The 14,179-nt window shown below is 38.8% G+C and overlaps 1 protein-coding gene across 2 annotated transcripts in view; it reads left to right on the top strand.

Moving 5' to 3' along the window:
- Positions 1-221: 221 nt before the first annotated feature.
- The window catches only part of ttc12 (tetratricopeptide repeat domain 12), a 45,821-nt gene continuing 31,863 nt past the window's right edge, over positions 222-14,179 (top strand). Inside the window, exons 1-9 of one of the 2 annotated variants that reach the window (XM_045703443.1) lie at positions 222-415; positions 5,704-5,873; positions 6,136-6,166; positions 10,390-10,467; positions 10,587-10,708; positions 10,810-10,869; positions 11,314-11,385; positions 11,775-11,835; positions 13,037-13,225. In XM_045703443.1, coding sequence (XP_045559399.1) covers positions 361-415; positions 5,704-5,873; positions 6,136-6,166; positions 10,390-10,467; positions 10,587-10,708; positions 10,810-10,869; positions 11,314-11,385; positions 11,775-11,835; positions 13,037-13,225 — 838 coding nt within the window. In that variant the 5' untranslated portion in view covers positions 222-360. The remainder of the gene's footprint in view (positions 416-5,703; positions 5,874-6,135; positions 6,167-10,389; positions 10,468-10,586; positions 10,709-10,809; positions 10,870-11,313; positions 11,386-11,774; positions 11,836-13,036; positions 13,226-14,179) is intronic. The other variant, XM_045703444.1, reaches the window with a different exon arrangement.

Consider the following 14,179-nt stretch of genomic DNA (forward strand, 5'->3'; position numbering starts at 1 on the left):
GCAAGCACTCTCTGCTCTATGACTGGAGCTGTTATCACAGGCCTAATATACTGTATCAAGCCTTTATACATTTGTTTGTAGAAAATGTAGTTAAGGTACTGCACGGGATATTGAACGGTTCGAAACCACACGCCCCTACCCAGAGCACGTGACCTTTAGAAATCCAATCCCCACTTGGAAGAAAAAAAGTTTACCGTTACCATAGTTACAATTATACGACACACTCAAATCAAGAGGAAGAGTAAAGATTGACAGCCACAACTATTGTAGCTACGGTAGCTAGATAAAAACAAATAAAATACCTTGTTTCCTTGGTATTGCATAATCTACATTTAGCAGACTACTAGGAAACAAATCAACATGACAAAAGAGTTCGAGGATTTTGAGAGTTTCTTGAAGAATGTTGATGAAATAAGTAAGTACTGTACCAGCACCACCACCAGTTATTAATCCACAGTAACCTTTGCTAGCTGACGTTAGGTAAGTGTGCGTTCGGGTTTGAAGCTAGCTAGCTAGAGTACTAGATACTAGCATCTAGCTGAGTGTGAAATTTGTTAGGGACAGATACAGTCAAGTCATTTTAGCTGGCTGTTCTGGTGAAAGACATAAGACCAGTGTGGTTGGCTAACGTTAGCTCTACCTTTAAAATACTGTATCTAACGTTAGCTAGCTACCATCTAGGCTTTCAGGGCAGCCAGTAGCCTAATTTCTGGAAAGCAGTGGCGGCCAGTGCCGTTTATGATGCGGGAGGACGATTTTCTTTTCTCATGAGCATGGCCTTATTTCTATTACAGCGTGTTGAATGACTGTCATTCATATTCCATTCACCCAGCTCAATTAAACATAGATGTAGGCTACTACATGATACTAGAAATTTCCCAATACCTATCATGAGGTTGCTACAACCTAGTTTAGGAATGAACGTTTACAACGTAGGTGCACACAGGTAGAGAGAAACATTTTAGATGATTGACAGTGACACATGCAATACCCCCTTGCACACTCTTGTCTGCATCTAGCTTATCTAGGATGTACTGGTCAAATTCAGGTATTTTTATCCCCGTTTCGTTTGCTTCCATTTAAGAAACGTTTTTCAACAGAATCGGTGGAATGAATACACCCCTGATCATGCATAGATACAGTTCACATTCATAGCAGCCACACTGTATTCATTCTAGCCTCTATGCACTCCTCCTCTCACCTTTTCCCTTCATTGTGGACTTCAATTAACAATTCATCAGCTGTATGTGACCATGCGAAAAAACCTTTCCTAGCCCAACCATGTCATAACTGCTACACACAGCCTACATCGTTGTCCCCATATTAGCTAACGTCCTAGTCAACATAGCTAATATAACTAATGCGTTATTATACAATCATGCAGTAATGTTACAGTGCAGAGTCAGTAAGCAGTTACACCGGTGGGCAATAAATTAATACAACCAAAAGCTTACCTTGACTTGGAAGAGTTCCAGTCTTGTGTTGGATAGTCATAGCCAGCTAGCAAACATAGCATCCCTCTGTTTGAGCCAGGTGTTTGAGTAACTAAACTAGCCAGCTGCATTTGCTAGCTAAGTAAGTGAAGCTGAAAGTAAAAAAATGACTCTCTCTCTCTCTTGCTTCTCCTTCATTTTTGAAGAAATTAATTTGTTGAAAACTGTTCAACTATTGTCTTTCTATCTCTTTGAGGCAACTACTCACCAAATTTTATGAACTGCAGTGCTAGCTAGCAGTTGCTTATGCTTTCAGTGCTAGATTCATTGTACTCTGATCCTTTGGACAACATGTCAGTTGATGCTGCAAGAGCTCTGGTAGGTTGGAGGACGTCCTCTGGAAGTAGTCATAATTACTGTGTAAGTCTATGGAAGGGGGGAGAACCAAGAGCCTCCTAGGTTTTGTATTGAAGTCAATGTACCAAGAGGAGGAGGCTACTGTAGACCTTTATTGCAAAACAGTGTGTTTTAATAAATTATTTGGCGACGTGAATATATTTAGTATAGTTTTATCTAAAAAGGATAACTTTTTCAATGTTTTACCATTTTTATTTGTATGAAATTCACTGAGGAGGATGGTCCTCCCCTTCCACCTCTGAAGAGCCTCCACTGCTGGAAAGACAGCTCAACCACCTAGCCTATCTACTTTTTGGACTTGAAACATTCAGGAGATGGAGGTGCTCAAAGTAGACCCATTTTGCATAACCCACCAGAAGCACCATACCATGAGACATCCATGATGTCTTCATAACAGTATACTTTTTTTTTTACATTAGTTAAATGCTTACAAACTGGGTTGTCAAACAATTGAATAATTTCTAGAAAACCACGTAAACTCCAATTTTTTTCTCTCCATTTTCGCATATGTTGTAGTTTAGACACTAATTTACTTTGCATGTGTTGTGCCCACCATCGGTTGAGACACAACATACTCTTGAATACAGATTATGTAAAATAGGATCTAAGCTAAAACATATGCGAGAAAAAAATTATCTGAATTTCTGCATTTTTAGAGAGTTTATGTTAAATGTAAAAAAAACTAAAATACAGTATATATTAAGAAATGTATAATAATTCAAGAAATGATCAAATAGTTTGTCAACCATTTTTGTAAGCGTTTAAATGAAATCAAAATCAACTGTTTATATTTTCCAGTGATGAAGACATGAATGTCTCATGGTATGGTGAGGTATGCAAAATGGGTCAACTTTGGTCCCTTCTAAATATTTTGGCATTCAGGTCCAAAAAATAACTTTCTGACCACTTCTACCATGAGCAAATATGTATGGTAAGTTTTGTTCAATTCAAAAAGGGTGCAGTCAAAAAGTGATTGAAATTAAATGGAAAGACCCTTATTTGTTTTACCTTTATTTGTTTATTCCTGATAGGGTATCGTCTACAATAGCTAGATTGCTACTTTAGATTAGTGAGGCGCACAGTCATTTCAGGGTAATGCAATGATAAAGAGTAGTCTACTGCTGAAGGCAGGCTACAACCTAAAACTTTACCAAGAAAGACCTAAGGTGTTCATTTATAAATTCAGACAATAACAGGGACTATGGTAGTAGTACTAAGTGAATAAAGCAGGTCACAGCCATTTCCAGAGGAGTGACAAAGTCAACACATGTAATGGGGTATTTCACCCAAATTACAAAATGTCACTGGTTTCCTTACTCTGTGAGCAGAATATGCAGTGTATCTTACCTTGTCTGACTGCTTACAGGGTAAGGAAACCAAAATGTAATTTTGTGATTTGGGTGGACTATCCCTTTAATCTGTGTGATCTCGCTCTCTGTGGCCGATGTGAGTACATTTTTTAAACAAGCCAACACTTGCAAGGCTGCCGGACAGCACAACAGTGCCTCTTCCCCCTCAGGAGCCTGACAAGATTTAGCATGGGCCCTTGGATCCTCAAAAAGTTCTACATCTGCTCCGTTGAGAGCATCTTGACTGACTGCGTCACCGTTTGGTATGGCAAATGCATTGCGCTCGACCTCAACGCGCTACAGAGGATTCTGCGGACAGCCCAGTACATCACTGGGCCTGAGCTCCCTGCCATCCAGGACCTCTATATCAGCCTTGGTTTCTCAAATGACTGCCTTGCCTGGTTCACCAACTACTTCTCAGATAGAGTTCAGTGTGTCAAATCGGAGGGCCTGTTGTCCGGACCTCTGGCAGTCTCCATGGGGGTGCCACAAGGTTCAATTCTTGGGCTGACTCTTTTCTCTGTATACATCAATGATGTCGCTCTTGCTGCTGGTGATTCTCTGATCCACCTCTACGCAGACGACACCATTCTGTATACTTCTGGCCCTTCTTTGGACACTGTGTTAACAAACCTCCAGACGCGCTTCAATGGCATACATTGACATTCAATGCCCGTCCGTCTATCATCACTACTCTGGACGGTTCTGACTTAGAATATGTGGACAACTACAAATACCTAGGTGTCTGGTTAGACTGTACACTCTCCTTCCAGACTCACATTAAGCATCTCCAATCCAAAATTAAATCTAGAATCAGCTTCCTATTTCGCAACAAAGCCTCCGTCACTCATGCTGCCAAACATACCCTCGTAAAACTGACTATGCTACCGGTCCTTGACTTCGGCGATGTCATTTACAAAATAGCCTCCAACACTCTACTCAGCAAATTGGATGTAGTCTATCACAGTGCTATCCGTCTTGTCACCAAAGCCCCATATACTACCCACCACTGCGACCTGTATGCTCTCGTTGGCTTGCCCTCGCTACATATTCGTCGCCAAACCCACTGGCTCCAGGTGATCTATAAGTCTTTGCTAGGTAAAGCCCTGCCTTATCTCAGCTCACTGGTCACCATAACAGCACCCACCCGTAGTACACACTCCAGCAGGTATATTTCACTGGTCATCCCCAAAGCCAACTCCTCGTTTGGCCGCCTTTCCTTCAGTTCTCTGCTGCCAATGACTGGAACGAATTGCAAATATCACTGAAGATGGAGTCTTATATCTCCCTCACTAACTTCAGCTGTCAGAGCAGCTTACCGATCATTGCACCTGTACACAGCCCATCTGTAAATAGCCCAACCAACTACCTCATCCCCATATTGTTATTTATTTTTTGCTCCTTTGCACCCCAGTATCTCTACTTGCCCATTCATCTTCTGCACATCTATCACTCCAGTATTAATAATAAATTGTAATTATTTAGCCACTATGGCCTATTTATTTCCCTACCTCCCTAATCTTACTACATTTTCACACACTGTATATAGATTTTTCTATTGTGTTATTGACTGTACGTTTGTTTATCCCATGTGTAACTCTGTGTTGTTTGTGTCGCACCGCTTTGCTTTATCTTGGCCAGGTTGCAGTTGTAAATGAGATGTTCTCAACTGGCCTACCTGGTTAAATACAAGTTAAATAAAAAAATATTAAATAAGATCAGGCGGTGTCGGAGGAAGGCGTGAAAAATGACCAAAGACTCCAGCCACCCAAGCCATATACTGTTCACTCTGATGCTGTCCGGCAAACGGTACCTCAGCATCGACTCTCGGACCAACATGCTCTGAGACAGCTTCTACCCCATATCCATAAGACTGCTATATAGTTAATTAAATGGTTACCCGTTCAATTTGCACTGACCCTATCTTGCAGTGACTCTATGCACACTCACAAGACTATACAGTACATATACGTTACATACTCACACTCACACACTGACACTCACACAAAAGCTCCACACATTCACATACATTACATACATGCACACACATACAGTACATGTAGATAACACACACACATGTATAACGACAACACAAATACATGCATGCATACCGACACACACAAATACTTTTACACTCATTATATGCTGCTGCTACTCTGTTCTTTATTTTTACTCTTATTATTATCTATCTTGATGCCTAGTCACTTTACCCTGCCTTCATGTAAATACATACCTCAATTACCTCGTACCCCTGCACATCGATCTGGTACCGGTACTCCCTATATATATATACTGTAGCTTCATTCTTGTGTATTTTATTCCTCTTGTGTTATTATTTTCTTTTTATTATTATTTTTTAACTCTGCATCATTGGGAAGGGCTTGTAAGCAAGCATTTCACGGTAAAAACTACACCCATTTTATTCTGGGACGTGTGACAAATAGAATTATATTTGATTTAATCTCTTTAATTTACTCTATGTAATCTGTGATGTTCTTATACAGGCGACCTGGTCAAGGAACTGAACTCCTCTGATGTAACGTCTCAGCAGAGAGCTGTAGAAAAGGCTGATTGCTACATAAGTACCTTGAAGGAGAAGGAGGAACCATGCAAAACACTCCTCAACAGGACAGTGATAAACACCAATCCCTCACAACAGGCACCTGCACCGACGGTAACAGCTCAATACTCACTCTCTCTCTGCACAAAGCAAGTATATAATGACTTTTCAGATTGTATACCAATCTACTTGAGGTCTTTCCTGTGGTCTGTAATAGGTTGGTTATGTGTGCATTGTATAACAGCAGGTACATGTTAGCATCCTTTCATTTGGCTAATTAGATTTTTTTTGTCTTAGAAATTACAGTTGAATAATTTGATGTGACGCTGCAGAAACATGTGTTTTTGAATATTTTTCTTCTATTCTTTTATTTCAGGGTTCACAAAATGATCCCAGTTCAAGTGCAGGTGTGTAAAGCTAAAATGGGTCTCTCTTTTGCTGTATGGTGAGATTATAAGGTTTGGGACAACTATATAAGCAATCATTTAGGAACAACTCCTTCATTTGAGCATGGTACTCAAGATGTGTAGCAGATCGTGATCTGTGAAACTCACTTCTCAGCCTGAAGTGTCTCCACTTGCGTTGACGAATAGCTATATTTTCAGTAGCGCTACTGGGTAAGATGCTTCAGTAGGGCAGTGGTCTGTGTTTACAAGGCAGAGGTCATGGGTTCAAGCCGAGTCAGGAGGAAGCGGTACTCGCTAAGTAAACAGCGTAACGTCCTTCACATTTGCATAAATCAAACACAAAAAGTTTGGGTAGCGTCTGGCTCTGTATACTGTACAAGTATCTCAAGTTAGGATTTGTCCCTTTAAAGGGGCCATCTGCAATTTGTAAACAATGTTATTGTCAACAAACACTGTATAGCCTCAAAGCACAGTTATAGTTACAACTATCATTTTGATCTCATGGATGGTCAGTCAGTCCTTGAATCCATTGCTCTATGAATTTGAGAGTGTTTACATTTCTCCAGGCACGTCCCTCAGCTGTTTACCAAAATGCTGGCGGGATGGCCGCTTTATTGTTCTTTGAACTGCAGATTGCCCCTTCAAGTGCTTACATGGTACTACATCATACTGCCCAGAGCACTGGGTCTATTTAATCTGCAACTCCACCTTTAATTGCACTATCAATCAATCAGCTTTACTCAGAATAAATACAATTCAAACCTAGTAAATTGCACTGCACAGTAAATTCCAATTCAATAGCATATGGATGTCAATACCCTTGACTGGATTACCAAGAGCAGCCTGTCAAGGTCCGGTAACAGTGTTTTATTACATTTTTTATTTTTTTATTTTTAGTAGTTAGATTAGCTTTAATATTGCAGATATTACTTCCAGCTTAATCATACTATATATATTTTACAGGCACTGTATATTTTACAATTGTTATCATTTTTTATTTATTTTTAATTCCACCCTTCAGCTACTCTCAACCCCTCCCATCTATCTCTGAAAAACATCCAGTTTTGATTTCTAATTACCATATATTTTTCAACCCTGCTGTAATTTTACTAAGAGTATTATTATATTTGTGCTATTTGCAGAGTTAGCTCCAGGTAAATGTTGCAATTCTTCAGCCATTCTTGAACCTATGACCAAAAACAAACTACGTATGGGCAGTACCAAAACAATTGATTTAATGATTCTGTCTCTTCGCAGCAAAATCTACAGAGCTGGGATGGTTGTATCCCCCATACACATGACATACTATTGATTGCAAGAATTTATATAATAATTTGAATCAGTTCACAAACCATGTGCCATGGAATCAGTAGATCAAAAATCTCTTCCCAACTATTTTGCAAACTGTATGGCGCAGCTGTACATTTTTTGGTCCTTAAATTAAACTGGTATACTTTTTTATTTAGCACAATTATCTTTAACCACATTTGGTCTTTAATGTAGGGTTGACTGACAGGTTCCTTATCTTCTCCCCCTTCCACTTGCCTCTTCCATTTTCACAGTAATGCTGCAATCAGTTGGTTGTATTTTTGGATAGAGCAGACATTTCTATATATTTTTGTTAGCTGCATGTGTGACATTACTCCACCGGTCTAATTTATGATATCATTAACAAAGATTATAGATTTAAAAAAATGTTTTATCAGTTACTATATATGAGTTGGTCCATAATATTTGTTGTAATATTTGTTCTGTCTTTTCTGGTAGATTAAGCTGAAATTGCAACCAGCTTTCTATGGTTTATTTAAAAAATAGCTGGAGATATTCTGGAGATTATTTCATTTTCAAATAACCAAAAGTGAGAGGTTGTAATCTGAATAAAGGGGAAAGGGACATTTTTTAAAACGGGGTTGGCCATTCTTACTAATCAGTTCGGATTTAAATACAACTTTTGTATGACTGAAGCCTTTAGTGAGAGGTTCAATTCTTGAATATTTAATCATTTCAGATCTCCAAATTCATATTCATTATATGTATAGGCTGGTTTAAATTTGGTCTGGCTTTCCATTCCAAATAAAGAGGAATATATTTTTCTCATATAATTATAAAAACAAGTCATTCGGTGTAGGCAGGGCCATATGTAAGTAGGTAAACTGGGATATGACTAAATCATTATACAGGGTGATTTGTCCACAAATACACAGGTATTTACCTTTCCATAGTAGCAAGATGTTATCTGTTTTTGCTAACTTTCTTTCAAAATGTATTGCAGTGAGATCGTTTCTTTCTTTCGGGATATGAATAAAGATTATGTCCACTTCACCGTCAGACCATTTTATTGGTAAAATACAGGGTAGTGATTTTTTAGTGATCCAATACGTAATATGGTAGGTACACTTATCATAGTTTGGATGCAATCCACAGAGGTTAGAGAAATTATCTAGATCCTCTATGAGGCTGTGCAGGGATACAAATTGCGGATTTAAAAGAAAACATGAGTCGTCAGCATACAGTGACACCTTTGTTTTTAAGCCCTGGATTTCTAGCCCATTGATATTGTTGGATCCAATTTTCATAACTAACATTTCGATGGCCATAATAAATACTAATGCCAATAGTGGACAATCTTGTTTCACTCCTCTTGACAGTTTAATACTGGGCTCCTGAGTGGCGCAGCGGTCTAAGGCACTGCATCTCAGTGCAAGAGGCATCACTACAGTCCCTGGTTCGCATCCATGCTGTATCACATCCAGTCGTGATTGGGAGTCCAATAGGGCGGTGCACAATTGGTCCGGGGTAGTCGATCTTTTTTAAAAAGAATTTGTTCTTAACTGACTTGCCTAGTTAAATAAATACAAATATTTTCTGAGAAGTAGCCATTATTTACTATTTTACACCTAGGGTTACTATACATAACTTTAACTCATTGTATAAGAGATGCCCCAAAATGAAAATAGTCCATTTATATATAAACATTTATATATAAACAAAGGCCTTTTCAAAATCAGCTATGAATACCAGGTCCGGTTTCTCAGATTTTTCATAGTTTTCTATTGTTTCCAGTACTTGTTTTATATTTTCTCCAATGTATCGTCCATGTAAAAAACCTTTCTGATTAGGATGAATAATATCCGACAATACCTTTTCAATTCTATGCGCTTTGCATTTTGCTAGAATTTTGGCATCACAACACTGAAGTGTAAGGGGCATCCAGTTTTTTTTAGGTGGACTGGATCTTTTATATTTACCACCTGGGTCTTGTTTCAGTAACAGTGAAATCTGAGTATCTGATAGTCTATCATTTTTATAGGAGTGGCTAAAACAGGTTAATAATAGACCTCTGAGTACATCAAAAAAGGTTTGATATACCTCAACTGGTATGCCATCCAACCCTGGAGTTTTCACAGGCCTTAATTGCATCAAGAAGTTCCTCCTCTGTAATTTGGCCTTCACATTAGTCTTTCTGTACAGCTATTAATTTTACACTATTAATAGAAAAAAATCCTTACAATTAACTTCAGTTAGTGGAGATGGAGGAGACTGAAACAAAAACGTATGCATAAAGTACTTTGGTTTCTCTTTCTAAATATTGTTTGGTGTATCATGGATGACTCCGTCATTTGTAACAAGTTTCTGTAAATTATTTTTGTTAGCATTTCTATTTTGAGGATTAAAAAAATCATTTGGTGAATTTTTCCCCAAATTCCTTTATTTCACTTTATTTTTTATAATATATTACACTTGATCTTTCTTGAATAAGTTCCTGTAGTTCTTTTTGTTTGTCCTCAAATGTATTCTGTGCCTGTGCTTATGTTTCCAAATAATTTATCTTTCGTAATCCAGTTAGTGCTCTCTAAATCCCCCCTGTGAAAAGTATGTACTGTAGTCCCCAATTTAATTGTAATTCATTTCAATTGGTTCTACTTCTTACATGGTCCTCTTCTGTGCCTAGTGTAAAATTGAATATCTGTACACGTACTGTACTCAGGTACAAAAAGTGGAATAGAGTCAATCCCAAAGGATTTCCATCGTATTTAACATCATTTAGTGCAACGTTTAGTGCAACTCCAAGAATGAACTACTATGTGACCAGCTGACCACTAATGACCCACAAATGTTCTTCTCATTAATGCATTATCTAATTTCACCATTTAGAAATGTAGAGTTTACATTCCATATTAAACACTTGTTTAAGAATATTGTTTTATATTCTCCTTCTGTAGATAATTTCATGAAAATGATGGAAAGCGATGCAGAGGACAGACATAAAAGGAGACAAAGGAGACAGGAAAAGGCAAATGGTGTGTATGAAGTCATTTCTCTAGCATGGATTAGCTCTTGCAATTTCCTAATTAGGATCTCTCTTAATTCAGCTGTTTTTAACCTGACACTGTATTTGTTTATGTCCTTATTCCCCCAGCCCTTAAAGAAAAGGGGAATGAAGCATACGCCCAGGGAGAATACGAGACGGCTGTGAAGCTTTATAGCGACGGTTTAGACGAGCGACGAGACATGCAGCCGCTGTATACCAACAGAGCACAAGTACTCTCAACTTCATTTCAGCTTTTACTTCACTTTAGTTAACTTAAAAACAGTATGTTGAATACTATCGGTCCACTTTTCCCCCACTTTTTCCTCTGCAGTCCTATATCAAACTGGAGAAATATAAGGAGGCCATAAGTGACTGTGAGTGGGCTCTAAAGGTAAGGCTGACTAGGAACTTTGGGTCAATCACTAGCTCCCTCATTCTTCATAACGCCATTCCAGGCAGTGCACTTGTGATCCTGTAGTGTCCTGGGAGCACAGAACATACGGTGCAGTGTAGAGTACAGTGCTCAGTGACAGCAATGAACTGTAAGTGGTGTGGAGAGGGGAGGAAAGTGGGTTGGAGTACTGTATATACCCCTTAGAATCTGTAATAAAAGCAGTACAAAAAAAAATCAGTGCTCACCTTTCAGGACAATCTATTTAGAAAAACATACAAACTAACTAGACAATGGGTTTGGCCTAATTCACGGGAGTACCATATTTGAAGCTTGAGTAAATGTGGTTTTGGTTCAGTTTTGTGTAATGATGTCCATATGGCAGATTATGTGTTCAGTTGACGTGTCACGTATGATTCTCTTGCTCATATTATTTCTTTACAGTGTAATGACAAGTGTGTTAAAGCGTATCTTCACATGGGGAAAGCACACCTAGCCCTCAAGAATTATAACGAGGTGGGCATTCCATTTCATTTGAACCATATCTAACTGCATCGCAGAGAAAACAGCTTACAGCTGTATTCAGTCATTCTGGATGCCTATCTGCCCTCAAACCTTATATTGATCTCCTAAAATGCAGATTTTGCAACTTTTTAAGCGTACCCTTCGTTCAGCGAAAAAATTCCCACGAGCGTTCTGCTTAATACAAGATTTAAAATACAAAGTGACTGCATTTCTTTCTTTAATGGTCTCAACATTTCTGCTTACTCTCTGTCTGTGTGTATTAGTGAGACCAGAGTCCCATATATTGATCTATGGCTCTGGTTGAGATTAGTAGAGTGCATCAGCCTGTCTCATGACCGAAGGTAGCTGTAGGAAACGTAATTTACATATCTCTTTTACAGTCACGAATGTGCTATAAAAAGATACTGGAAATTGAGCCAGGACGGGAAAAGATGCTCAAAGGTAAGGCAATATAACAATATAACAACGTTTTGTTCCTAGTGAAGTGTATTAATCAGATTCGCTGATTCGTCCCACTTAAACAAACTACAATTCATAAAGGCTTTATAGAGCATTCATAACATCTCAATAAACACTACATAGATGCCTCACAAATAATTCATGAGCAAACTCAGCAAAGTCATACTATGTAAGGGGTTATATATGACCCATGTAACCATAGGGCGCGGATCATCAACTAGATTCAGCTGCAGATGTAAATCTTTTTTTGCTCAGAAAACTTGGAGGACCAAATCAAATCTCCACCAGTAGGGGAACCCTAGGAACTAGGCTAACCCACCATCATCAGGCATGTGATTCTTCCTGATTAATCAGAAATTACTGCTTTTTTTATGTACACTGTATTCATATATGTTAGAGAAACCAACCTATCCCTTAGCCAAAATTCACATTTTGTCCTGACTCCTGATCACATTCCACCATCTTGTCACCAAATCATCCCCTCTCAGCAGAGAGGTCTGTTCGGCATCCTCATTTATTTAAGTATGATAACAGTCCTGTAACAAGGACAAGCCTACTATGACAACCCAAAGCTGGATGGCACTCATTGTTACCTTGCAAATAAAGCATAATTTTTTATCTTTGTGCCATCATTGCCGTTGTCAACTGTGGTAAGCTTATTTTGTGTCATTAAAACAGATGGTCCCAATAGCGTTTTGTTCTGAGTCGCTTGCTCATTTTGTGTCAATTTAGATTAGGATGGATTCCCAATGAATAATGACACTATCATTTTCACATGTTTGAAGCTGTTGTTCGTTGTTGATGTGTGATTATGGCGATGTTATGAATCATCTGAAAAGACGGCAACAACGTTTCTGGAATACCCTCATTAACTTTCCCTAAATGTATTGAAAGTAAGATAATTACTGAATCCATTTATTTAATTGGTGATACCTTTAATTCAGTAGGTTAGGTTAGGAAACATTCGTATGGCCTCCTTGTAAAGTTGTTTCCTTTCTAATCTGTGGCCCTACTACCTGTTTATAGCATATGATGCTATTTACAACATATGAATGCATATTATGAGAACACGGTGGTCATACTGTCCTACACACCTTTGATCCACTGCAATGAGGTTACCTCATACTAGGCTCCTCAGAAGCCATCTGTCTCCGAACCCATGTTTTCTCCTTTCTTCCTCAAGAGTATCTGACCCAAGTGGATTTGGAGGAAGAAAGAGAATGCCAGGAAAGCAAAGCGTGGGAGGAGTTTGATAAGGGAGAAGAAAAGGCCACGACAGTGCTCCAACTGTTGAAAAAGCTGGACAGGCCCGATCAGTTCCCGTTATACTACTGCGGAGGGCTCAAGCTTCTGTCACACGCCATTACAGACTGTGAGTACGCTGTTGGGAGTTTCCCCATCCCTCCAAATCTTGTGTGAGTGTGTGTGAATGTTCACTACCCCAACCCTCCTCATCCTATCCTGTGGGCCAGAAGGATGTCAATGGATGCTCCTTCAGGTCAAGGGAGGACAGCGTTGACAGGTGGGTTTCTCTTATTCATGGTTTTAGTAGTCGAAATGCAATTCATCTACTGTTACTGTAGAAATGTGAAACTCCTAGGAGATCAAATCACTGCACAGATCTAATGTTTGTTGTGGTGGTTATGGTCAATTTGTAATCCTCTGAAAATAAAATCCAGAAGGGAAGACCTAACCTGACCCCTCTGCGGTATTGATTTCTCTTCATGGTTCATTTTGTTTATCACAGTTCAGCAAACTCCCCAATATTGCCCAGCCGAGGCGCTCGGTAGGCAGAGGAAGGCAGAGGAAAGTAAAGGACACACGGAAGTGCAATGATAAATATGTGTTTACAATCCAAGCATCCATTTGGGAGCTGTTCTATTACCAACACCTCCGATTGTGTAGAATGTAGAGTACTGGTACAGTACTGGATGACTTATGCAAAAAGTGTGTAGTGCTGTACAGTAGCTAGGGTATACAAGCTTTTATGTTGAATAATTTTACATTTTAAAATTTAAAAGCTCAATGCAACCATTTTTATACCAATATCAAATAATTTCTGGGTAACAATGAAGTACCTTACTGTAATAGTTTTACATTAAAATTGCTTTTGAGCAAAACACAATTTCTCAAGCAAGAAGGTTGATAGCACTGTGGGAGTGATGTGAGTGGGGCTGATTAGAAGGTCCTGTGTACATTGTATTTTCAACCAGCAGAAAATAACACTGATCACATTTTTTCACACTTTACAGTGTTAGTTTCATCAGCTGTTGTACATTATGATAAAAAACACAGGAAAAAACTGAATTTTGAGTGCACTGGGGCT

The sequence above is a fragment of the Salmo salar genome, chromosome ssa20 (genome assembly GCF_905237065.1).
Source record: "Salmo salar chromosome ssa20, Ssal_v3.1, whole genome shotgun sequence".
Taxonomy (NCBI): domain Eukaryota; kingdom Metazoa; phylum Chordata; class Actinopteri; order Salmoniformes; family Salmonidae; genus Salmo; species Salmo salar.